This window comes from Ciconia boyciana, chromosome 23 (genome assembly GCF_034638445.1).
Source record: "Ciconia boyciana chromosome 23, ASM3463844v1, whole genome shotgun sequence".
Taxonomy (NCBI): domain Eukaryota; kingdom Metazoa; phylum Chordata; class Aves; order Ciconiiformes; family Ciconiidae; genus Ciconia; species Ciconia boyciana.
The window spans coordinates 4,771,263-4,796,550 of NC_132956.1; the positions used below are offsets into that span (position 1 = coordinate 4,771,263).

Sequence of the window (25,288 nt, forward strand, 5' to 3'; positions counted from 1 at the left end):
GTCACCCCCTCCACGTCCCCACTCGTGGCACCTCCTCCATGTCCCCACCACAGACATACCCCTCCATGTCCCCACTCGTGTCACCCCCTCCGCGTCCCCAGTCATGTCACCCCCTCCACTTTCCCACTCGTGTCACCCCTCCACGTCCCCACTCATGTCACCCCTCCACTTTCCCACTCGTGTCACCCCCTCCACGTCCCCACTCATGTCACCCCCTCCACGTCCCCACTCGTGTCACCCCCTCACATCCCCACTCATGTCACACCCTCATCCCCACCCCAGCGTGGCCCCAGGGACCGACACCAGCGCTGGCCCCACCATCACCCCCCATTTTGGAGGGGAAGCGGCTCTGCGGGCAGGCGGCGAGCCCAGGCCTGTGCCCCTGCTGGGACACGAGTGACGTCCCCCCACACGGCCCGAGCGATGGCCGTGGGACACCTTCTGATCCCACCCCGGGGGGTACCGGGGCGAAGAGCTCCCCCCCCCCGGCTCCCCCAGGCACGGCTTCCTTCCCCCCTCCAGGCAGCTGCTCCACGCCGGGCACCGGCGGCCATTTCGCGGGGGTCTTGCTCCCCTGCTTTGGGCACAGGAGCATGGCAGGGAGCCCGGGGCCGCCGGTGCCCGGTGCTCTGCCGCGGCGTCCCGGCCGTCACCGCGGCCCGTGCCGCCGGCAGCGCCCTTTGGAGCCGGGCTGTAAAGGCCTGGCTGGGGTCCCGGGGGAGCCGCGGGTCCCACCCCAGGCTGCTCCCTGCTGGGCTCACACGCCCGAGCAAAGGGCTCAGGGCTCGCCGGAGCCACACAAAGTCCCCTCTGCGCCCCAAAATGCCCGGCCAGGAGATGGGGGCCACCTGCAGCCCCCCTGCCTGCAGCCCACCCCAGCCAGGCTCTTGGTCCGGGGGGGGACACGGTGCAATGCGGGGACCGGAGCCTTGTCCCCTTAGGGCCACCCTGTGCGATGTGTGTCCCCCCGCTCCTGCCCTGCCCGGAGGTTTGAACACCCCAGGAGTGGCAGGAGCAGTGACACGTCCCCGCCGCCCCCCACAAACACCCCGGACCCGGGGGGGCTTTGCCACATGGCACCCCCCGACTCCCCCTCTGGATGGGGAGAGGGGAAGGGGGGGCTGCGAGCAAACGCTTGCAGGGGAAGGGAAGAGAAAAGCGGGAGGGGACGAAAGTGCACAGAGGGGCACGGGGAGGCTGGGGACACCCCGCCACGCCGCCGGCCGGGCCACGCGGGGGTCCCGGCTTATTCCCATCCGCCTCCGCCGTCGTGGTTTCACCTTGTGCGGCCAAGGAGTCGTTACGCTGGGATGGCGATTGGTTGGCTAAAAATGCCTCCTTAATCTCCGTGCTGATCTTTACCCCCCTCCTCCCCATCTGCCGTGACCTTCCTGCCGATGTGCAGAGCCAGCCCCGGCGAGAGGCAGCCAGCCACCTCCGCCAGCGTCCCCACGTCCCAAAGGTACTGCCATGCGGCTCCCGGCAGGTTTGGGGCTGACCCGGCTCCCGGCGAGGCGGGAGGTTGGCGTCGGTGGGTTGGCCGGGGCTTGATGTGGCGAGGGTTGCCGGCATATGGCAGGTGACGGTGGCAGTGTCCCCAGGTGGCAGATGGGATGGCGGAGCTCGGTGTGCGGTGACAGTGCTGTCACCCTGAGTCCCCTCCGGTGGTCCCCAGCTGGTGGTGGGTTTGAAATGGGTCTTGTCGTCCCCCTCCGCGCTGGTGGTTGCTTGCTGGGGAATGAAACCCGCTTCGGCAGAGCAGCTCCCTGACCCATTTTAAGGGATTTCCAACTTCTGCCGGATTGTGCCGAGTGGGGCTCGCCATCCGCCTCGGGTACCCCCCCAGATTTCGGGTTCACCCGTTTTTCCTGGCCTCCCGGTGTCTCTGTCAGGGCGGGAAGGCAGCGTGGGTCCCGCAGGTCCCTGCCCGGCTGCCTGCACCTCCCGGGGGAGCTGGGGTCTGGTGTGAAGCGGCAGCGAGGGGCAGGGCTCTGGCAGGGCTCTGGCAGGGGTCTGGCAGGGGTCTGGCAGGGGGGCAGAGCTTCTGGGGGCTCACGAGACGTGGCACTGTGGGGCTGGTGGCATGCAGCACGCGCCAGCCCTCGCACGGCCCCGCTCTGCATGCTGTGCCCACCGTCCCCGTAGCCCACCCAGGCACCCGCTGCACCCAGGGCTCCCGGGGGGCTACGGGGGGGGTGGGTGGGGGGGGTGCCGGCCCCACACAGTGACCGCAGGGCCAGGAATGCCGCAGGGCCACGCTCGCCCTGCCAGGCTGGGGCTGGCGCTGCTGGTGGATCAGCCGCTCTCAGCTCCGGGCACGGGGTCCCTCCAGCCTCCCGTGGATGCGTAAGGAGGGAGGGCTGGGACCCCAGCCGGGACAGCCCGCAGTCGGGGGGCTGGCAGCAACCGTGCTCGTTTCCCCCCCCCCGCCCCAGCCTCCCTGGGATGCGTTTGGCATCGTCTTAGTGAGAAACACAGGCTCCTGCTCCAAGCCCTGCGGTTGAAGGGGTTCAGGCTGTGCCGGCAGCCCCTGCCCGGCTCCTGGGTGCTCTGGGGCCGAGCTCGCAGCAGAGCCCCCCCGGAGCTCCCTAATCCCGTCAGCCGCAGAGGCATGGCCGGGCATCACGATGCCCGAGCAGCTGGCAGGGAGCTGAGGCTCCGCAAGGCGGCTTAGGCTGAGCCTCGGGGCTCTGCCTTCGAGCTGCAGGCAGGGGCCAATGGTCACCCTTACCCCCCCCCCCAGCCCACATTTGCCCCCAGGGTGTGAGCTCTGGAGGCACACAGGGCAACAGAGCTGTGATTTTGGGGCTGTGCTAGGAGGAGCGGGGTGGTCAGAGGGACCACTGCCTGCCCCAGGAAGCCGGAGGGAGCAGCGGGGTCCCTGCGGGGTGCACAGGGCTGGGGGAGGCTCGTACCCCCCCGGGGCTTGTGCCTGTGCGTTTTGGGCTGCCTGAGCAGAGCTGGAGGCTGGTGCAGCCCCGGGGCAGGAGGGGCTGAGGGATGCGGCACGTCCCGAGGCACCTGGAGCTGCCTGGTGCCATCCTGGGGCTTTGCTACCATTTTATCGCCTTGTTTCTTCCTCTCCAGGAGAGCAGGGATGGAGCTGGGGGGAGGAAACCCAGCCCCGCACGGCAGCCGCCGGGATGCTGCAACAATTGCAGCAACCCCTGGGAGAAATGCATCTCCCGGCTCGTCCCACGGAGCAGGAGAGCTGCCCTTGCCCGCCGCGTCCTGCAGCGCTGCCCGCTTCTGCCTGCATCTCCTCTTTGCCACTCTTGTGCCTGCCTTGGAAATGGCAAAGCAAGCGCTTTGCTAAACGGATTAGAGCTTCTCCAGAAGCCTCTCAGGCTGCTCCCGCTTCCCTCGGCCCCCGCGCCGCCTTCCCCGGGCAAACCCCATCCCTAAGCCAAATATTTGGGGCAAGGTCATTGCCGCAGCACAGCTGGCCCGGCCGGGGGACCGCACCGCCGGCCCCAAACAAGGACTGGGTGCCACAGGGCAGCTCCCATCACGCCTGACCCCGAAACCCCGGCTGAAGCCCTGAGGGTCCTTCCCACCTCCTGGGATTTTGTGTTCCCTTTGCAGGAGCCCAGAGAAAACTGGGGAATTCATCAGCCAACGGCTCAGCCGCTGCTGACTGTGCTGACCCTGCCCCGGGGTCTGCACCGATCCATGACCCCCCCGGCCGGCGCTGGCCCCTTCCTCTCCCACCTCCCCCAGGGTGCGCGGCCACTGAAGGGGCTGCAGCAGGACGGGAGCTGGATTTAACTCTAAAAGGATTGAGGAAGGCAAGCCCGGGCGGCTGGCAGGCATCGATTAGTGACGTGCACAGGGGCAGGGCAAGAAAGGGAAGGGAACATCAGCACCGGCAAAGTGCGTCTGCACCGGGACCATGTCCTGCAGTGAGCCAAAGCCTGGGTTTGGCTCTGTGTCGGATCCCCCTTGCTGGAAACCCTGTGTCCCCAGCCTTGCTGGTCCTCCTGGCCGTGCCGGGAGGCGATGCTGCCGGGGCCGGGATGGAGCTGGGATGGAGCTGGGCTCCTCCAGCACAGCTCAGCAGGAGGAGGAGACCTTGGCGAGCAGCTCTGCCCAGGGACAGACTTTGTCCCTGCAGGGTGGCCAGCCCGGCTGGTGTTTGTGCAACACCTTGAAGGCAAACACAGGACCCTGCCATGCTTCTGCAGATGAGTCTTGGAGAATGAGAGGCCGCATCCAGCCAGCAGCTTCCCAGAGGGGCCGAGCCGGCATCCGGCTGCCCTCGGCGTGGTACGGCACGGGGGGAAGGAGGCAGTGAGGCCCCAGCACCGCCGTCGCTGCGGCCATGGGCAATACGTACGAGCTCCTCCTAGGCAGCTGCCTGCACCGAGCTCTGTGCAGTTTCCCAGGAAAAATGGAGCCTTTATGTCCCTTCCCCGGCCTCTTCCCCGGAAGGGCTCGGAGGATGCCCCCAGGCCAGTTATAAGCAGACAAGAAGGGGATTGTTTTGGTGGGAGCTGGGTTTCTGGCAGCACCTGCCCCGCACCGGGGCCCTCCACAATGGCTGCCTTTCTGCGTAATTGCTGCAGAGTGGCCAATTATCCTCCGCTGCTAATTAGAGATGCAAAATAGCCCTGCGCTTGCATTCTCCCAGCAAGCCCGAGACTGCTACTGGGACCGGCAGCACATTCGTGGCGGGGGCACAGCCTGGTCACGGGGCGAGCACGGGGGCACTGGCCCCATCCAGCCCCACAAGCCCCAGCTCACGCTCCTCTCTGCCCCCGGCATCGAGCAGGAAGGGGCAGCGGGAGGCCAGGGATGGGCTCGGGGTGAGCGGGATGCCGGGACTCCTCTCTGCCCCCATCCCCAAGCAGCCTTCCCCGGAGCACCCATGGGCCCAGGGGCTCTCCCATTGCTCCCAGCACCAACCAGCTCAGCAGAGAGAACCATAACTGGGGGCTCTGCTGTGATTTAGGAAATGCATTTTCCTTCCCTTGCTAGGGAGGCAGACGGGAGCAGGTCACGCTTGAAAAATCCCCCCCTTATTCGTGCAAAGGCTGGCACTCGTGGCCGGGTGATGGGCAGAGCGGCTGATAGCTGGTGGCATTTCTCTCCTCTCCTGCCCGCACCGGCTCGCTTCGCAGGCAGGCTGCTGGCAGCCGCGAGAGCACGGTGTGGACTAATTTGCTCTGCTTCTCAGTTTGCCGTGGCGCTTGAAGAGCCATAATTTCAGAGTGGCAAGTGGCTCGATAAATCAGGGCTTATTTCCTGCCAATACTGGCTGCTGCTTCCCACAAGGAAACTCATGTTACAGGAGGGGAAATGATTTACCGCGGGAAATAGTAAGCGGTGGGATGGCGAGAGCCAGGGAAAAGCTTGTCGTGGCTGAGTTTTTGGTGAAGGAACCGGCTGACACTCATTGCGGGAGCCTCGTGCTGTGGAGGCAGGGCTTCTGCCTGCTACCAGCACTGAGCAGCCTGAGCTGGCAGGGAAAGAGACGTGGGTCGGTCTTACCTGCATGGACCACATCTGCCGCAAAGCTGGTGGCAATGGGCTGTTAGCACTGGGAAAGCCCCCTAAGTCATTGAGGTCCCCCCCGTCACCCTCCTGGAGAGTGTTTGTCACCCAGTGCTTAATGCTAAGAACATTTGCTCCTCTGCAGCATGGATGCTCTCAGGGCAGAAGGCAGCTGGGACAGCCCGGTGGTGCCTGCAGTGACCCTGCGCTGAGAACTGCCAACTCATTGCATGCAAGGATGATGACCAGTTAATCAGCACCCTCCGGTTCCTGGCCCTGAAACGCCAACGGGCAAAGATCCCCCAGCACCTGCAGGAACTGCGGTCCATTCCCGCTCCGGTGTCGGGATCAGGGAGCACTAGACCGCTTGCGTCTCACACACTGCTGCCAGCTGCAGCTGGGCATGAAATATTTTGGGGGCCTTTCTGTCCAGCCGTGAGGTGGGAAGACACGCTCGGATGTCACGAAGCTGGAAGGAGCCAGAAGGCGAGCAGGATGGAGAGCCCCACCAAGCTTCATTAAGCTGTCGAAGGAGCTCGGTAGGGGAAAGCTGAGCTGGCATCGGAGGCCAGCAGAGCCTCCTGGGACCGGGTCACATTCTCCGGGCAACCCAATCCAGGCGGCAGCGGCCCGGCAGCCTCATTACTGCAGCTTCTGCAGCCGGCTTCGGTTACTCGGCTGGAAGCGCTCGTCTCCTGCTGGCTTTTAATTTCCCTGACATCACCAACGAGCTGGGGGAAATGCAGGCTGGGTGCATTCGGGCAGTTGAGAGGGGACCAGCCTGTCACCACATCCTCCTGGCTCCCGGACAGCCCCGGCCCTGGGGCGGGAGGGCTCCAGCCCCCTGCTCCCCCCTGGGACCCGCATCCTGTGATAAGCCCCAGTGACCCCGGGCACAAGCCCCGGGGCTCGGGAGGAGGCAGATGGCAGTGGGGAGGGAGCTGCCCGGCTCCCTGGCCTCAAAGAAGCCTTAGGGGGGTGCAGCCCCCGTCACCCCGTTCCCCAGCCCTGCTTTCCCCAGCCCAGCCCGGCCGGGTGGAAGGACTGTTTCTGCTTCTCCTGCCAGCCCCTTCCCAGCTGGCACATTTGGCAAGGAGGCGGCACCGGCTGCCTCTCCGAAGGCGTTTTGGGATGTTTGTTTCTGCAAAAGCTGCGGCTCAGCCCTAAAACCCTCCCTGCAGCCCCTTCTCGGGGGCCATGGAGGTGGCAGAGCAGCCAGGGGAGGAGAGGAGGGAGCACATTGCTCTGTCCCGTCCTGTGCAGGAGGGACAAGGACCCAAGGAGCAGCAGGACGAGGACCCCTGGGGTATGCTCACTCAGCTCCCCAAAAAGCCCCCCAGCAGTGCAGCCTAAGGGGGAGGGAGCCCATCTGTGGCCCTAACGAAGCCCCTCAGCGACAGGCAGCACCGCTGGGGCTGGACACCCACATGCACCCACCCGCAGGCTCCTGGCACCCCACCGCCTTCTCCGTCCCCGTGCCCTGGGCCGCAGCACCCCACCCAGTGGAGCAGCCATGTCCGGTGGCTGCTCAGCACCCACTGGCACCAGGGGCAGCTGCCTGGGGACCGTGCCCTGGGCGAGGGTCCGGGCACGGCCCCGGTGGGGACGGCAGCGGGGGGCTGGAAGGGGCTGGCAGCAGCGTAGCACCCCGGGGTGGGTGCAGACCGGGGGGCAGCAGGCCAAAGAGGGGTGTCCATATCCCCCACCCCCGGATGATTTTTGCAACCTTTGCAGGCAGCGGCTCCATCCCCCGTTGCCATGGCAACGGGCGGCTGCAGGCAGGGCGCGCTCCCGCGGCCGTGCGCGCCGCCGCTGCTGCACGGCTGGTGCGGAGCGCAGCGCAGCGCAGCGCAGCCCGCCCGTCCCGCCGTGCCCGGCGGAGCCCCCGGGGCCCCGGGCCCCCGCCGCCCGGCCCAGGTAAGCGCCAGCCCCTGCGGGGCTTTGCCGGGGGCAGCCTGGGAAGGGCCGGTTGATGCCCGGGTCCCCTGTGGGGATGGGGCTGCGTGGGGCCCTTTGCGCGGGTGGGGATGGGGGTGCGGGTGGGGGATGCCTGGGTCCCTTGCGGGGATGGGAGGGGGGACGGGGGGGGGAAGCTGTGCAAGGACCGGGCAGTGCGGCGTGGGTTTGCACCCCTCCCGGCAGGACACAGTGTCCCCTGATCCCCTCTGCAAGCCACGGAGGCTGGGGGGGGACGTGACCTTCACCCCCCCCGTGCGTCCGATGGGGTGCTGGGGCAAGGGGCACCCCCTCTGCGATGCTGCCACACTCCCGGGTTTGTGCCTCAGTTTCCCCAGCTGCAAATGATGAGGGAGGACTTGTGCTGTCCATGTCATCGCTGTCCCCCTGCCCAAATGAGTGCCTCACCCCATCACTGAAGCCCCTCCTTTTGCCGTTGTCACCCCAGCTTCCCCCTTGCTCTTCCCCCCATCCCCCTGCTTTCCCACCCCCTCTCTGAGCCCCTCCAGCTCCAAGTCTCCTTCCCCCACCACAGACAGCTAAAATCCTGCTGCCCCTCCACATCACCCTGCTCCTGGCAGCCCCATTCTCCTCCTGTCACCGCCAGGCCTGGGTTCGTCCAGGGGACGGGACCCCGTTCGTCCAGGGGACGGGACCCCCCTGTGCCAGCGCGTGATGCTCTGGTTTCCCCCCTCCCTGATGCAGAAGCGAGGGGACGGCACCGCCGTATCCTCCACCACCATTGTCTGCTACTTCTCAGTTTAATTGCAAACCTCATATTTGGATTTCTGCCTAAACCCCGCTCCTGGGACCGCAAAAATCCCTGCTCGAGAGTCCGAGCATCCTTGTTTACAGCGGCAAGCTAAGGCGGCAGGCTGAGAAAAGCTGCAGAGCTGGAAGGCAAGTCGAAACCCCGCAAGCTGAGGCTCAGCCCAGTCTCCCTTCCCCAGGCCTGAGCACATGCATGGGGTTGACAATCCTGCTTCTGCACCCCGCCGTGGTGCCTATCCACATTCCTGGCACATCCGCTGTACCCGAGCCGGGCTGCAAGCTCCCCTGGAGAGAAACACTTGCGTTATCTGCAAATGCCATGCATATTTCCAGAAATCTTTGCAGAAGGCTCATAAAAAACCTAGAAGACTTTGATGGGTGTCCTGTGCTCTGAGCAGGGTAACTTTGGGGAGCGCAGGAGGAAGGTGAAGGTTTCTGCAGACCGCACACAGAATGCAAAGCCGTTCGCTGCCAGGGCTTGGAGCAAACGCGTCTCCCCTGGCTACTGCACCCTGGCAGCACCTACGGCATGTGGCCCCCACCCCGGCCAGCGAGGTGGGCGTCCTCCCGTCTGCGCATGGGACGTGGCTCCCAGTAACGCTCCTGGATCATTGAACCTCCTTTGCAAATGCTCCGGTTTTGGGGAACCTCCAAGCCCTGACCTGGCAGGTTCCAGCAAGTCTCTGTTGCAGCCGCCCTCCCCCCCCCCTTCCCAATCCTCAGACCCCCCGGTCGATGCAGACAACTTTAATTGAAGCAAGGTGGCTGCTGCCAGCGCATCCCACACAGGAGTCATTGGAAAAGTGGCTCCCAGAAGAAGTTTCCCACCATTACCTACGTGCCACCTCCGGGGACCTGCTGTCCTCACAGCCACCTCGTGCACTGCTCGAGCAACCACGTGCACCAGGTCCCAGCCAGCCCCACGGCGCTGCCCTGGCCCAAATCCCACGGAGAAACACCCGGTGTACAGGGAACAGCCGTCCCTTGCCATCTGGCCACAGCTCGGCTCTTTGCCCCGGGGCTCCAACTCTTCTCCTGTTGTGGCCGGAGGGGTTTTGCCAGGGGATGCAGGATGGGGCCCCGACATGGGCTGTTGCAGCCTGCTCGCATGGAGCCGGCGGCTTGGGAAAGGCCCAGGCTCACCTCCCGCCTGGCCTCGGGGTCTGTTTGATAACGAGAGGGGAGGATACGTGTTCAGGCTCCTCACGCCTCTCCGGCTGCTCAGCCCCGAGCCCCAGCTCTGCTCCTGCCTCCTCGCCCAGTGCCTGGTGCAGAGCCGTCTGCCAGCGTGAATCAGCAGCACCCGCTTAACCGTTTCCTCGCAGGGTCCACGTCAGCTCTGGGGAGGGGGGACGGTTCAGCCACGCCACATCCAAACCCCTCTGCACCCCCCCTCGCTCCCTGGGCTGCGACCCTCGCCAGCCCCATGGGAGCGTTTCCCTGCCCCGGCCCCATGGATTGCAGGGATCAGCCCTGTGCTGGTGGGAAACGCGCAGCCGCCTGGTCGGGTCAAAGCTAAGCAGCAAACCAGACGGCAAACCAGCCTCTTGCAAAGCACACCAGCATCACTGGCTTTGCCCGAGGACCTGCCATCGTGCCGGGGGCATCTCACCCACCCATACTTTGCCATAGCAGGAGCAGCCCGTGGGCATCGGTGCCCGCGCTGGATGCGGCGCTGAGGTCGGGTACTGCTGGCGGCCGATGCAGCAGCGCGGCAGCCTTGGGGTTGTCGCGGTGCGGTGGGAGATGCTGCTGCCAGGCTCCCCAGAGGGTTTGTGGGCAGTTGGGCTCTGCTCATGGCGCTGCCCTTGGCCTTTTCTAGTCCATTTGTCTTTGCCGTGAGTGGTTTTCATGTGGCCATAGCAGTGGTGTGTTGCGGTGGCATTCGGTGCTACACCCCCCAACAGAGCCTCAACCAGCCCCGTGCTGAGATAAGGGAGAGCAAATGACCTTCCCTGCGGCCAAAAACCCAAACCCCCGCCTGACTCCCTCCCCCTAAACCCCTGCACTCATCCTCGGCCTCATGGGCTTACAAAAAGAACCAAAACGTAGCAACTATTTCACATTGCAACCCCATGAACGGTTTGATTTGACAGGCCAGGTCTGTCCCGGCGTTTAATTGCAATAAAACCGGCTCAGATCATTGGGTCCTTTCCAATTGCCGAGCTTCGGCTTTACTGCCGGGAGCCCCCGGGTAGCTACAAGGCAACAGCGTGCAGCGAATTACCGTCCTGTCCCCAGCTCACGTGCTCTGGCAAACAAGGGTCCCCAGTGCCCTCGGCTCGAGCGGTACCAGCCGGGCCGGGCTGCGGCTCCGTCTCCGGACGCTGCGGTTGCAGAAGGGGTTTGCACCAGGGAAATGTCGTGCGTTGCATCGGTTTGTGCTCGGGGTTGGTGTCGGGGAGCTCCCTGCTTGCTCTGATTCCCACAGATCGAGCGCAGCTGCCAGCATGGCTTCCCCCTTCCCCGGATGCTTTCACCAATAATTTGTCGCTGACTCCCCTCCCAGCCCCGTGAGCGCTCGCACTCCCGCAGCAGGGCTCGCACCCGGCCCTCTCCCGTTTACCACGAGTGTGAACCTCCTGCCCCGGGACAGGATGGGGACAGGGATGGGGACAGGGACAGGGACACAGGCTCGCTCTGTGCTCTGCTCCCCTCCTTGCAACGCGTCCGCCACCGTCCTGCCTTGGCAAAGGGCTTTCTGCAGCAGGAGAACCTGCACCGGGAGGCTCTGCAGCCCCTCCTGGCCCCTGGTCCCCAGCGGGCTCGGCCGATGTGCAAGCAGGCAGGGTGGGAGCGCATGCAGGCAGCTGCCTGCTCCCTGTATCACATCATCACCTGCTTTTTGGCTGCATCAGAGGCGCTGGGGCCAGGGCAGGCAAAAAGCTGGAGGCAGAGCAACCTGCCACTGGGATGCAACCTCTCTGAGGCTGGGGCTGGTGCCTGGCACCTCACCGGGGACCCCAGAGCCCAGGAAGGGGCACCCCCATCTGACAGCGCACCCCGAGGCTGCTGCACCGGGGCTTGCACGTTTAACGGTGGTGTTACAGCAAAGGCAAAGCTCCGGCAAAGGCAAAGAGAGCGGGGAGAGTCAGGGCCCTGGCTGGCCCCCCCAAGGGACCCGGCTTGTCCCTCTCGCCCTTCCTGGGGAGCCCTGGGGAGCAGTGGGAGGGAGGCAGGCAGGCAGCGTGGATGCTGGAGCAGTGCTGGCCCGAAGCTCCGCAGCCCCTCTGCGTCCCGGGTGCCCAGGCTCTTCTGCCGGGGGCAGGGGATGGCAAAACGGGGCTGTCTCTGCCTGCCTGGGGACAGGGCACTGCCGGCGAGGGCTGCCGGCTGTGGAGTACAGGCAGCTGCCCGTGCCCGCAGCGTCGGCAGCGCCAGCCCTCTGCATTGCAGCAGCCTCCTGCCTGCGCAGGGTCTGCGGCCGTGTCCTGGCCCCCGTGGAGGGCAGAGACCCCCCTGCAATGCCGGCAGCAGCAGGAGCTGCCCAGTGGGTGAGACGAGCTGCAGCAGTACTCAGCACCGAGCGGGCTGATGGGGAGAGAGCTACAGGGGGCGACTGCTGTGGGAGCAACGCAAGGGCATGCGGGGGCAGGAGCTGGGACAAACTTCACCGTCACTCGGTGCCAAACGCTCTGCGGCTTCTCTCCGGCAGCTTTGTGGAAACGTGGGGCTGGGGGGGGGCGAAGCGGAGCCCCCTCGGCCGCGGGTGCCCAAGCAGCAGTGCGTGGCTGGGGCTGGCAGCTCGCCACGCTGTGGCTCGGCTCAGCCGCTGGCACTGCGGGCGCCGGGCATCACCGCCAGCCGCCTTGATGCGAAGCGATGGGCTGCGCTGGCGGGGCCAGGGCGGCGGGCGCGGGGCTGGCGCGTGCTGCGCAGGCGGCCGGGGCGGCCCAGCATGGCGGGGGGCACGGGCGTGGGCGGGCGCGGATGGTCGTGCATGCGGGTGCGTGGCAGGAGAGTGGCAACAAGGCGGCAGCGTTAGCTGGGAAGTGATGCAGAGCCAAAAATAACCCCCAGGCTGCAGCTCAGACCAGGTAATGGCGAGGAGCGGGAGTTGCGGCAGCCATGTCCCGCAGTGCCCCATGGCCTCGGCTGCTGGCGGCTTGGTGGGGACAGCTGGGGCTGGCTTATGTGCCCGTGGGTCCCAGGGTACCCCCAGCCGTGGGTGTGCTCCCTCCCTGGGGTCCCTGCCCTGGCCTTGAGCAGGGCTGGGGCTGTCACCCCAAGGACGCCCTTGCCGTGCCAGCGCAGCCTCGGCAACAAATGGAAGAGCCAGAGACCAGAGGCACAAGCGAAGACCCCAGCGCTGAGCGCTGCACCGTGCCCGGGGCTTGCAGGAGGGACGGCCACACGTGGCACCCTGGGGGTTGTGCCACCAGCTGCTCTGCCACCGCTGTGGGGGCACCGGGGCAGCCCATGGGTGTTCGGATCGGGCGCTTTCACGGGTGGGGAGGACGGCGGTCGTGCCGTGGGTGCCAGGCAGGTGCGGGCGCCGCGTGCTGCCGACGGCGGGGGGATGGTGCTGGCTGCGCTGCGCACCGCCGCGGTCCCCCATCCATCTGCGTCTCGGCGGCTGAGCGAGGGACAGTCACGCGTTTATTTTTAACTGGATGGGGAGGGCGGCGGGGATTGGTGCCTTCCTGGTTATATCACTAAATCCCTGCCAGGCCCTGTTAGTTCCAGCACAGCGAGCCCTGTGCCGTGCTCCAGTAACCGTTTCGGCCCCCCATCCTCCTGGGGCCGTGCCCTGCCCTGGCCCGTGGGCTCCTCGGGGCCAGCTGTGTGCACAGCTGGAGAGCGTGGGCACCCACCAACTGCTCCCCACAGGTGGGCACTGGGGCACCCCGTGCCCCCCAGCCCTGCCCTCCCACCCCATCGTCCTCTCCCAGCTGTGGGGTGGGATGCAGGCAGCCAGGTCTCCTGCTGCCTGCTCCACCTCCCTGGGAGAAGTGATGGTGCATGGGGATCACGGCCACATCCCGCTCCCGCAGCCCTTTTGGGGATGGGGCAGGAGGAAACTGGGGCAGTTCATGGCCACTTTGTCCCCATCCCGGTGGCCGATGCCATGCGGGACAGGCCCAGCGCTTCCCCGTGGGAGCACTGACTGGAGCTGGGGCAGGACAGGGATGATGAGGATGCTCATGGCCACCGCGGTCCCCTCTCTGTCCCTACGTGATGCCACCCACCAGCCCCCAGCCCCATCCCCAGCCGCGGCTCTCGGCAAAGCGGCAAAGGGTTAAGCTGTGCAGCGGGGCCACGTGATGCTTCGGGGATGCCGTTTTTCTGAAGAGCAGGACGGATTAGGGTGGAATATCAGGACGAGAATTTCTTCGGGCTTGCGTCCCCCGCCTTCGGCCCTGCCACGGCCGCTTGTCCCACGCCGCGGCTCCCCAGGGACGCGTGGTGCCGAGCCAGGCCCCCGGCCGGTGAGCTCCCTGCCGTGCTGCTCCCACGATTCTCCCTCCCAGCTCAGCTGGCTCCGGGGGGGTTAGGATGGCACCTTGGGGTGCGGGGGCACTGGAGGGGTTTGGGGGTCCGTAGCTGGAACGGGCACCGTCCCCATCCCCATCCCCATCCCCATCCCCTGCAGCTGGATGCTTGTCCTGCGGTGCTGCGGGCAGGAGGGATGCGGGTCCCCTGTTCCCCCCCACCCAAGACTCCCCCCTCTTCTCCCCTCAGTGCATGAGGCTGGTGCTTGCCCGAGAGCCACCCAGCGCCTGCACTGACGCCCGAGGCAGCGCCGGGAGCCATGTCGGGTTCCTACGACGAGTCGGCGGCGGCCGCAGAGGAAACAACCGACAGCTTCTGGGAGGTGAGTCCCAGCCGCCCTCTCCTCCCGTGTCCCCCGGGCTGAGGGGGAGGGCGCTGCCCTCCCCTCCCGCAGCAAGCCCTGCCTGCGGGCATCCCTGTCCCAGTGGCTCGGGTGTCCCAGCCGGCTCTGCTGGAGATCTCGTCCTCGGCTGTCCCCAGGGGGTGCAGAGCGATGGAGGGGACTGAAAGGAGTTGGGTTTGAGCAGCCCCAAAGCAAAAGCTCCATCCCTGCACTCCCAAAGTACCCAGTGCTCCCCCTGTCCCCACCCTGGGCCAGCTGGGGCTGAGCCGGGCAGCCCGGCCGTGGCTCCCACGCCTGCCTGTCCCCGTCCCTGTCCCAGGTGGGGAACTACAAGCGCACGGTGAAGCGGATCGATGACGGGCACCGGCTCTGCAATGACCTCATGAACTGCGTGCACGAGCGGGCCAAGATCGAGAAGTCCTACGCCCAGCAGCTCACTGACTGGTCCAAGCGGTGGAGGCAGCTGATCGAGAAAGGTACCGTGCCTTCCCCAGGGGGAGGCTGCCCCCAGGACCCCTGGATCCCATGGGTCCCCATGCACCATCACAACTTCACCTGGTAGAGGTGGAGGGGGTAAGAGCTGTGGAGTGATGCTCAGCTGTCCCCTCTGCCCCCCAGGTCCCCAGTACGGCAGCCTGGAGAAGGCGTGGGGTGCCATCATGACGGAGGCGGACAAGGTGAGTGAGCTGCACCAGGAGGTGAAGAACAGCCTGCTGAACGATGACTTCGAGAAGGTCAAGAACTGGCAGAAGGACGCCTACCACAAGCAGATCATGGGAGGCTTCAAGGAGGCCAAGGAGGCTGAGGACGGCTTCCGGAAAGCCCAGAAGCCCTGGGCCAAGAAGCTCAAGGAGGTGAGAGGAGAAGCACAGCGTGTCCTGGGGCACCCATGCCACCTCCCAGCTCCGGCTCTGGGTGCCTGGTCCAGGCTGGGAGAGCCGGGTGGCACCTCCCTGCAGGCAGAGGGATGGGCAGGGGGCTGTGACTGCTACTCTGACGTCCCTTCTCCTCTCCTCAGCTGGAGACAGCCAAGAAAGCCTACCACCTGGCATGCAAGGAGGAGAAGCTGGCGATGACCCGGGAAGCCAACAGCAAGGCAGAGCAGTCCAACACCCCCGAGCAGCAGAAGAAGCTCCAGGACAAAGTGGAGAAGTGCAAGCAAGATGTGCAAAAGGTGCGAGCTGCTGCCCTGCTCTGGGCTCATGAGGCATCGGGGAGGGAAAACCGGTGGAAATGGCCACCACACCCCTTTTCCCCCGTTCATTCTCATTTTCCCATCCCTATGCTCCCGTAGAAGGGTGAGGACTTGCAGACAGTGCTCAGGGGAGTGTGAGCAGGGCAGAGATTTACCCCTCTTACTGGGGCAAAATCTCTCTGGCAACCAGACTGATTTCACCCACAGAGGCTCTTGGCTCAATCTGGGCTCCCCAGCATGGTGCCCCACAAACCAGACCCTCTCAGCACCCAGAAAGGGCCTCTGAGGTGCTCGAGGTATAACCAAGGCACCCTCCTGCGTCTTTGTAGACTCAGGAGAAGTACGAGAAGGTGCTGGACGAGCTGAACAAGTGCACCCCGCAGTACATCGAGAGCATGGAGCAGGTCTTCGAGCAGTGCCAGCAGTTTGAGGAGAAGAGGCTCAACTTCCTCAAGGAAGTGCTCCTGGACATCAAGAGGCACTTGAACCTGGCCGAGAGCAGCAGGTAGGTGCCTCCTGCGCTGGCTGGGCAGAAAGTGCCCACGCAAGGTCTCCTCGTGCTGCCTGGAAAACAAACCAAGCCCTGGTGCTTCCAGGACAATCCATGCCCTCCAATACACGGGAGAGGGGTTTCTGGCCAACACGATGGTCACCAAGAGGTACCAGAGCGGCAGGAGGGCTGTGCAGGAGCCTGCCGCCCCCCAGTGCCTCGTAGGAGGTGACACAACCTGGGCATGTCCCCGTCCCACCCCATCCCTGGGGCACCCCGCCGGGGTCCACCCCCGCCCGCAGCACCCTGACCTGCGTCTCTCCGCACAGCTACGCCAACGTCTACCGGGAGCTGGAGCAGACCATCCGCCTCTCGGACGCGCAGGAGGATCTCCGATGGTTCCGCAGCAGCAGTGGCCCCGGGATGCCCATGAACTGGCCCCAGTTTGAGGTGAGGCTGGGCACCCCAGTTGGGGTGCTGGCAGCCCCACGGGGCGGCCGGGCACTCAGGGGCCGGTTGCTCTGTGCTTGCAGGAGTGGAACCCGGACCTGACGCACACGATAACACGGAAGGAGAAGCAGAAGAAGGGCGAGGGGGTGACCCTGACCAACGCCAGCAGCACGGGCGAGACGGGGGCACCGGCGGGCGAGCGTGGGAGGTGAGGGCCAGCAGGGAGGGGAAAGGCACGGCATTTGCCTGTGCAAACATTCCCAGTGCTGTGGGGACACCCAAGGGGGTGCGGGATGTCCTCAGTGACAGCCACCACTCTTCTCTGTCCTCCCTCCGTATCTTGCTGGACATGTCGTTAGCTGGGGCTCCTGCTCACTGCAGCCCCCGCTCCCCTGTAACCTCGGGAAAGCCACAGCATCCTCCCAGATGTCGGCGGCACACGGTGCCTGCCCACCCTGCCGTCCCCCCACCCACTCTGATGGGCCCCTCTCCCTCCTTTCCCCCCCACCCCAGCGTGAGCAGCCACGACCGCGGGCAGACCTACAGTGCCGAGTGGTCCGACGACGAAGGCAGCAACTCCTTCAACACCAGCGAGGCCAATGGCGGCACCAACCCCTTCGACGAGGAGTCAGCGGGGAAGGGTGTGCGGGTGCGGGCTCTGTATGACTACGATGGGCAGGAGCAGGACGAGCTTAGCTTCAAAGCAGGTATGGTCCATCACCAGTGCCAGGTCGGCCGGGGCTTGGCTGCCGGAGCTGCGAGTCCCACACTGCTCTGCTTTTTGGTGTAAAATCCCTCAAATAATTTCTGGGTTAACCCAGCCCTTCAAAATGTTGAACTGGCAGAAAGGGGAAGGCACAAGCTGAGCCCAGACCTGGGTGGGACCAGAGAGATAGTGGGATGGGGTACGTGAGGTCTCATGGGTCACCCCTTGCCTTTCTCCTCTACAAACCTTTGCACTCAGAATCGGTCCTAGAAACCCCCAGCAGCTCCATCCAGGGGAGAAATGAGGGGACAGAAGAGGCTCCAACACCTGCAACGAGCTCTCCCCTTTCCACCTTCCTCTCCAGGTGATGAACTAACCAAACTCGGTGAAGAAGACGAGCAAGGATGGTGCAAAGGGCGCTTGGACAACGGGCAGCTAGGTCTCTACCCCGCCAACTATGTGGAGGCAATCTAAGTCTTGTGGTGTGCTCCTCATCGCCGTCAGCAGATAAATCCACCCTCCGTTGTCTCCATCTCTCCACCAGCCAACCAGCCATTTTGCCGTCTGGTCCTTCACTCCTCACAGTTAGAGATTCAGACATATTTTCCGACCAAGCTTTTATTTTTTTAAGAGTTGTCTCCGAAGAGTATTTTGCATAGTCGCTTTCTTCTTCTTCTAAGATAACGTGAAGCGAAAGATGACGTTGTCCGTTCGTCTACGTTAGTTGATTTTTTTTTCCGAGCGAAAAGCCGATACCTCAAGATCTTAAAGCCCAACCAGTGAGAGCTCCTGATTGGTTGGTTTTTAAAGATACTGAAATCATGAGCCGCCTTCTGATTGGCTGGAACTGTTCCAAAATGCACGGCACTGAAGCTCCTGGGACCAATCAAATTCACCCCAAAAAACCCGAGAGGGATGACTCCATTTTTTTGGTGTTTCCATGTTCTTCTCCCCAGCTCATCCTCCCTCCCCGAAGGAAGGGGACGAACGTCCCCTCCTGCCCCACAGGCACCCGGCCCCATCCGCAGGCAGGTCCCTGCTCCCGGGCAGGGCTGGTGGCAGGTTGAGATGTCCAGGTGAGGTGGGACCAGCCCTGCCATGGAGCTTGGTGGATGGCCTGCTCCTCAGCTTCCTCCTCCTCCTCCTCCCAGCCGGGCTGCCAACGTGTCTGGAGCTGGTGGAGGCTCCCGAGCCGATGCTCCACGTGTGCTGCAGGGAGCAGCATCGCCCTTCGCGAGCACAGTTATCCAGGAATCACCAGATCCAGGGTGAGATGGCCCTGAAATCTGCTGCTGTTTGGAGAAGGACCATTGCAGCCCAGTGCTGCTGGAAGCACCTTCACGGAAAAGCGGGGACTGGCTTGGATGCTGCTGGGGATGGTCCCCATCCAACTCCCTTCCTGAAGAGAGGCAGGAGCAGACCAGGGGTGGGGGAGATAAGCCGTGTCCAGCCTTGCACGGTGCCGGCAGGAGCTGCCGCCAGCCGGAGGATGAGGAGGGCTCAGTGCAGACAGCAGACCCCAGCCCAGGCAGCAAAGCAGCTGCCTGGCGAAGAGGGCTGAAAACAAGACACGCCAAAGCAGGGGAACGGCCGCAGGCTTTGCCCTTCGCTTTTCCCCAAGGGGCTCTACCTGTCCTGCACTTGGGCTCTGCAACCGGCCGCGGCATGGACGGGACCCCCTCAGCACCCACGGGCGCTGCCACCCAGCATGGTGACCCCAACCCCTCTACCCGGGGCACATTTGCCATCCCGAGCTCTTCCCTACGGATCCTCTCTCATTGTTTTCCATATTATCACCCTCAGCAGCATCGATGCCATCATCTTCCCGCACGCTTCTCCCGCTCCTCTCCTGCCCGCTCCATTGGTTTGTGAATTTTTTGGCCCCAGGGATCAAGTGTTCTCGCGGAGGCAGGAGACGCACCATGTGCTGGGCACGGTGGGCGAGAGCCGCCCGGCCCCACGTCCCCTGCCAGGTATGCAAACGGGAAAAAACAACACAAAAAAAGTCAGAAAAAACCCAACCAACCACCTGTCTCAGCAATGCACCCCGTTTTTTTGTACATTGATTGTGTAATTTAAGAAGTATATATATAATATATATATATATATATTGTGATTGTATGACCGTGGATACAACAACAAAAAGCAGCAAGCGAAAATAACTGAGCTCTGTAAGCGTCCTCTGGGTCTGGGTCCTCGTTTGCCTCCATGCGCCGGTCTCACCCCACGTGGAGGCGGCTGTCGGGGTTACGGACCCCCTGCCCAGGGCGGGCGCTCGAGCCCCCCGTGCCCTGGGGAGCCACAGTTGCAGCCACTGCACCCCCAGGTAGGGATGCCCCGACCCTGAGGCTTTGGGGTGCAGCGGGATGGGGGGCTCGGATGCGTTGCTGGGTCCTGGGGGACGAGGGGGCTGCAGAAAAGGGGGAGCAGCCGCTGCCTTTGGGGACCCCCATGCCAACCTGCCAGGCAAAGCCTTGTGAAGCCCACGGGGGGGTTCAAGACAAAGCAGGTTTTGGGGCCATTCCCAGCGCCTGCAGAAGCAGCAGCCCCCGACCCAGCGCTCGCCCCTACCCTGGGCAGGGGGAGACGGAAAAGCCCCGGCGCAGCGAGTTGCTGCTGGAAGAGGGGTAGAGTCTCCGGGGCTCCCTACGAGCCTTGAAACCTTGTGAAAAACGATTTGCAGGTCACCCCCCCCCCCAGAGAGCTGGGGCAGCCCCAGGACGGGGCAGCGGCCGAGGGGGACTGGGTGGAGGGAGCAGGACCGGGGCGCGGGGGGCACTCCCTGGGCTCCTGACGGGGAGAGGGCAGAGAAAAAGGATTTATTTTCCCTTATTTAAGGGCTGGAGCTGCAAGGGGTTTTGGCTGTGAGCCCTGCGGCGCTGGCTGCCCATCCTGCTGCAGTGGGCACCTGCTGGGTCAGGTCCCCGAGTCCCTGGGGACACATGGCCCCGGGGCACCCTCCCCAGCTGGCAGCGGCTTTCCTCGCCATTTAACCCCCTTCTGTCCCACTTTCCCTGCAGGGACATGCAACCCCCCGCGCCTTCGCCCACCCTGCCAAAGCACCTGCGAGAGGTACACGGGATTTGGGGCACCGGCACCCCCAGCCCGTCCTCCCAGTGCTCCCCACACCAGCTGCAGGAGCAGCAGTCACCCAAGGAAATCACAAGGCATGCTTTGCTTTTTTTTCCCCTTTTCTTCCCCCCCCCACCCTTTTCCAGAGTCCAAGGCAGTTTTCCTCCTTCCCCTGCTCCTCTCCTCCCTCCAGCCGCCCTCCATCCCTCCAGCCGGGATGCTTGCAAGGCTGGCCGAAGCGCGTCCGCTCCTCTGCCGTGTAAACAGCACAAAATGGGCAGAGCCAAAAGAAAAAGGCAGGAGCTGTTACAGGCAGCTATTTTAAGTTAAAAACAAAAGACGAACAACCAGGTGTTTTTTTCCTTTCCTCCCACAAAGCATCTCCTGGGTACCCGAGCTGCCCATCTACCCTTGTCATTTGAACCTGAACCACAACTTGCTGCCAGCCAAAACTGAAAAGCAAATAAACAAATAAAAAAATTATAATATAAAAGATCAACATCGCCAGGTAACTTAGACTCTCGTGAAATGTGCAGTTTAAGCAATCCCCAGTTTTCCGCCCCAGTCTGGGCTCGGCGGGTTGCCTTTCAGATTTACTGTCCAGAAGGAAATGGCAAAGCTGCCATCTCCTTTTTCCCAAACTCAGGAATCAGGCAGTCCAAATAAAATCATAATCAAGGGAAGAGCCCTGTGCCAGGACCTGGGGACTTCGGGGGGGCTCTGGGTGTCCCCGTTCCCAAGGATGGGGGACCTGGCTCGGGGGACCCCTCACGCCTGCAGGGATGCCCCGGCACGCGTGGCCCCGTGCCCGCATTTTACAGCTGCTCCCTTTGCAAAACACCCATTTTCAGCCCCAAATCCCTGCGGAGGGGAGAAGCTGAGCGTGTCCCAGAGTGGGAAGCGAAGGGGGGATGCGCCCATCCCAAGGGGATGCCTGTGGTCCCCAGGGCACAGTTACCCCGCACCCAGCTCCCATGGCAGGCAGTGTCCCTGGGTGCTGCGGTGCTGCTGGTGCCAGGCTGCTCCTGCGCGGGTCGGGTCAGCACGGGCCCAGCCAAGGGCAGCTGTGGGTGCCATTGTCCCTGCGGGTGCCATTGTCCCAGCTCGTGCCAGGACTTTGTCCTCCCTGAACAATGGCCGGGGCGAAGCCACCCGCAGCCAGCACCCGGGAGAGAGGGGAGAAGGGAGGGGCGAGCCCAGCCACCAACCCCCCCAAAATTCAGGCAGCCCCTTTCTTTGCAGTGAGGGTTGAGGTGCAGCAAAGGGCAGAGCCCCCTGCCATGCTGCCCCCCACCCCAAACAGGGCTGAGGGCCGGGAGCTGCTTGTAAATCCAGAGCAGCCCCTCTGCAGCGCACGGGGTCACTGCTGATGGGCGCCGAGGGCAGCACCGAGGTGGTGGCATGGGGACAGGATCAGGCTGGAGGGGAGTGTGGCCCTCATGGTGTTGGGTCCCCCCCAAAGCAGCCCTGGGGCACGATGCCATGGGGATACTGAGGTCTCCTGCTGGGACGTGCCCTTGGCCCCTCTGTCCTGACGATGCCCTGGGGCTGCGGAGTGAGAGGACAACGTGCCGGGGGGCAAGAGACCTGGGGACAGGACTCCTGCGTCCCCCAGCTCCTCTCCTGGGTGACCCCAGCCACTCTCCCCCCTTCAGTCCCTGCCAAAGGGCACCAAGGTTGTGGGGAGCCCTGTGACAGCCACAATTCATCTGCCTTTATCTCATCCCGATCAACCCCACTGCCCCAAATTCCGTGCCCACCCTCCCCTGGGAGCACTCGCGGCAGACGAGGGCTCTGCACAGTCCTTGCCCTGCACCCGGGCACGCTGGAGGTGGTCCCTTAGTCGGGGTCTCATCCCTCCCCTCCAAGGCTGGGGGGCCAGGGCGGTCCCATGGTCCATCGCTGGTGGCCCCGGGGAGGTTGAGCCTCTCGGCACCGCAGCCGCAGTCCTTAGCGCTGGAAGATGGTTTCTGTGGCTGGGAGGCAGAGGGAGGCGGCGAAGGTCCCCTGTCCCTCCCAGGGCTCAGCCTGTCCCACCGCCGCCGCTCAGACCGGGTGGACAAACTGGTAGACAAGGCGCTGGGAGATGTCGGGTTTCCGGATGATGCCTTTCTTGTAATACTGCCGGATGGAGCGGCTCAGCTTGTCATAGTTCATGGCCGGGCGGTTCTTCCGGATGCCCCACAGACGGGCCACTTGTGCCGAGTCCTCGATCTTGAAGATGCCTGGGAGGGGGAGCAGGGCACGGGGGGTTACAGCCTCGCCTGCCCGCCCCATGCCTGCCCCGGGGCTGCCGGAGCACCCACCCACCTTTCTCCTTGTTGAGCCAGCGGATGAAGCGGCCGTAGTTGTGGGGTTTCAGCAGCAGCTCTTTGAGGAACTGCCAGAGGTGGATGGGTTGGTTGGCGCAGGATGAGTCCACCTCGCTGTCTGCCCAGCTGGCATCACCTCCTGCCACGGGAAGGGATGGGGACGGGTGAGAAGGGCGTGGGGAGAGACCTCTCTGCTTTGCACTGATCCAGGGACCCGCACGAGTCCTTGTCCAGGAAAACCCGGCTCAATGCCTGTGGGTCTCTGGAGATTCAGTCCAGGCACTGGGTCTGGAGGCACCACTTTCTCCTCCCCATCTTGGAGCAGGGAAAACAGCTCGGTCCTGCCCTTGTGCAGCCCTGCAGGGGTGCACGGGGTGCGGGATGGGGCTGGTGAGGGTCTCGCAGCCATTTCCCCTTCATTGCACCTTGCAGACAGCCCAGGGGCTGCTCCGGGGCAGAGGGAGTGCGACCGCACGGATGCTGCTGCAGCAGCCGCTCCAACGCACCAGATAATTGCAATTAAGCAGGGGGCAACCTCTCAAATATCCTGGACCTGCCTGAGGCAGAAGCGAGGCCAGTGGGAGCTGAGTCCGCACAGAACTCACCGCAGTATCTCACATCTCCCGGGGCGGCTTTTTCCTTCATCCAGGCGGCTGGAAGGGAGGAGCGGGCGATCAGAGGGGCATCTCCCACCGCACAGCATCGCCCACCCTCCCCAGCTCCCTCCCGGCCCCGGCACCTACCAGACTTCCAGATGTCGAGGTGGGCGTGCAGGATGTCACCGCAGGTGGGCGAGCGCTGGCAGAACTGCTCCTCGGACATGGCACACAGGTCCTTTCCCGACAGCTCCTGGAAGGACTTCCCAATCTGTGGAAGCCGGTACTGGTGCTCTGTCCACAGGATCCACTTCTGCACATTGCCGGGGCTCCGGTCCACGGGGTCTGGAGGCAGAGGGTGAGTGCGCCCAGCGACAGCCCCGGGCAAAGCCCAGGGAAACTCAGCTCACCCCACAGTGGCCCAGGGAACCCAGCTCCTCCTGCATCACCCACCAGAGCGGGAACACCCCACCCCCAGCCTGCCCTGGTCCCCAAGGACGAGACTGTCCCCTTGTCACCTCCTTCACTTTGGGAAGCTTCATCCAGCCTTTTGGAGCCCCACTTTCTCCCTGCACCATCCTGGGTGACACCAAATGCTTCAAGGGAGCGGGCAGCCTGTGTAAACCTAAGCACATCCCGAGACTGCTTGTGTCACGGCAGCGATGCCCCGAGGAGAATACCCCAGCGGTGCCCAGTGGCAGCAATACCCCAGGGAACTCGGTCCCGGGCAGTCCTGCTCCCCTCGCACCCAACCCCATGCCCAGCTCAGGGAACATCAGCTGGCTCCAGGCTGTCCCCAACCCCACACGCTCATCCGCCCGTTCCTAATGTCCCAGGGAAAACGGGATAGAGAAAAGGACAATAAAAGTCCTGCTGTCTGCTCCTTGCTACTGAACACCCTCCCCAAGAGGTGTGCAAGGCTGAAAGACACCTCAGTGATGATGCCCTGGGAGAGAAGGGACCCCCAGCTCAGGGAAGGGACCCCCAGCTCAGGGAAGGGACCCCCAGCTCAGGGAAGGGACGGGCTCAGCATGGAGTCGCCATGTCCCTGCCCCTCTCTGTCTCTGTGGCACCGGCTGGGTCACGCTGGCACCCCAGACCCAGCACAGGGCTCTGTGTAAAGCTCTGCTAACCCCTACCTCAGCTTAACTCCAAGCCAGCGAGGCCAGAGGGGTATTTTGCTGGCATCCCTGGGCGTCAGCAAACAGCCCTGCCCTGGAGCGATGCCCGGGGGAGCCACCAGCAGCCGTGTGCTCCCCCAAACCCCAGCACCTGGTTGCAAACCCCCGGGAGCTGCAGCACAGCCTTGGTCCCCGCACCGGCGCATCCCTCCCTCGCTGCACCCCGCGGCGGGGGGGACCCTGCCCGCAGCCCCCCCGGGGAGGGCTGTGGGAGCACCCACCTGCAGCGATGTTGAGGAGCTTGCAGGCCGTCTCGATGTCCTTCAGCACTTCGCCCACCACCATGCTCTGCACCTGCTCCAGCGAGTGCTCCTCCAGGTGCAGGCTGGCCTGCAGGTCCCCCTCGGCCCCCAGCCCCAAGCCCTGGCTGTCGATGATGGGACATTGCTCCGGCTCCTTCTGCGCCTCCCCTCGCCCCCCCTGGGCTCCACTTTGGGACGGTTCCCCCATGCCCTTGGTGGCCCAGGCGATGTCCTCTGAGTAGAGCATGTCGAAGTAGTGCAGGCAGAGAGCGGGCAGGGGCTGCTCGGGGGTGGCGGGGGGGCTGGGGCTATCCGGGCAGCCCCAGCTCTGGGTGTCGGGGTCCCGCAGTGGGGGCAGCAGGGCAGCGTCCGGCCGGGCGAGGCGGCTGGGGGGCAGAGCGGTCAGCCCGGGGCTGGCGCTGCCCATCCCTCTGCTCAGCACCGGCTCCAAACCTGCCAGGAGAGGAGGAGAGAAGAGGGGAGGCTCACCCCAGCACCAATTCCTGCCTTCCCGCCCAGCAGCCAGGCACAAAGGGAGGAACTAAGCCTGTTAGAGGGGAAAAAACCTCCAAAGAGACCCACGGCGTCCTGTGAGCCCCCGGATGAATGCAGGCTCAGGGTCAGCCATGGGGCTGGGGGGGCTGGCCTGATTTTGGGAGGACCAGCCGCAGCAGCCAGCAGGGAGAAGGAGCCCAGGGAGCGAGCGGGTCCTGACCACCACGGGCTTTTAGGGTCTTCTCCTGAATGGCACATGGGGTTGGCAGCAGTTCAGTCCCAGCTGGGGCTGAGCACCCTTGCAGGCGGCAGCGGGGGCATGCTGGAGGGGCTCCAAGGCACCTATGTAGGGTGGCCCGTGGGCATCAAGGGCTGTGGGACGCCTAAACCACACAGGCACCTTTCTGTGCACGGAAAACATCACCTGCTGCTTTCACCCGAGGGTGCCCCAGCAGCGACGGCACCCAAACCCGGCTCTCCTGGGCCAGGGACT

General features: G+C 64.4%; 2 protein-coding genes across 2 annotated transcripts; one reads left to right on the forward strand and one right to left on the reverse strand.

Moving 5' to 3' along the window:
* The first annotated feature begins 13,627 nt into the window (after positions 1–13,627).
* PACSIN1 (protein kinase C and casein kinase substrate in neurons 1) lies at positions 13,628–17,425 on the forward strand. The gene is made up of 10 exons (XM_072844674.1): positions 13,628–13,649; positions 13,903–14,035; positions 14,376–14,532; positions 14,675–14,910; positions 15,075–15,230; positions 15,581–15,756; positions 16,071–16,191; positions 16,275–16,399; positions 16,705–16,898; positions 17,262–17,425. The coding sequence occupies exons 2-10, from the start codon at positions 13,973–13,975 to the stop codon at positions 17,369–17,371; spliced, it is 1,338 nt and encodes a 445-aa protein (XP_072700775.1). The 5' UTR covers positions 13,628–13,649; positions 13,903–13,972; the 3' UTR covers positions 17,372–17,425.
* Positions 17,426–21,672: 4,247 nt separating this feature from the next.
* Positions 21,673–24,727, reverse strand: SPDEF (SAM pointed domain containing ETS transcription factor). Its single transcript, XM_072844836.1, has 5 exons — positions 24,280–24,727; positions 23,025–23,222; positions 22,878–22,934; positions 22,280–22,417; positions 21,673–22,194 (listed from the first exon to the last, which is right to left on the reverse strand). Exons 1-5 carry the CDS (start codon positions 24,725–24,727, stop codon positions 22,016–22,018), a joined length of 1,020 nt encoding a protein of 339 aa, XP_072700937.1. The 3' UTR covers positions 21,673–22,015.
* Between the last annotated feature and the right edge of the window lie 561 nt (positions 24,728–25,288).

What these genes read in the sequence shown, in the direction of transcription:
- PACSIN1 (XM_072844674.1), top strand. Translation starts at nt 13,973, where the DNA reads ATGTCGGGTTCCTACGACGAGTCGGCGGCGGCCGCAGAGGAAACAACC. An exon ending in GAGGCAGCTGATCGAGAAAG is followed by an intron (nt 14,533 to 14,674) that starts GTACCGTGCCTT and finishes TCTGCCCCCCAG; the next exon opens with GTCCCCAGTACGGCAGCCTG. An exon ending in AACCTGGCCGAGAGCAGCAG is followed by an intron (nt 15,757 to 16,070) that starts GTAGGTGCCTCC and finishes CTCTCCGCACAG; the next exon opens with CTACGCCAACGTCTACCGGG.
- SPDEF (XM_072844836.1), bottom strand. Translation starts at nt 24,727, where the DNA reads ATGGGCAGCGCCAGCCCCGGGCTGACCGCTCTGCCCCCCAGCCGCCTC. An exon ending in GCTCCTCAACATCGCTGCAG is followed by an intron (nt 23,223 to 24,279) that starts GTGGGTGCTCCC and finishes CTCTGCCTCCAG; the next exon opens with ACCCCGTGGACCGGAGCCCC. An exon ending in GAGATACTGCGGTGAGTTCT is followed by an intron (nt 22,418 to 22,877) that starts GTGCGGACTCAG and finishes CCGTGGCAGGAG; the next exon opens with GTGATGCCAGCTGGGCAGAC.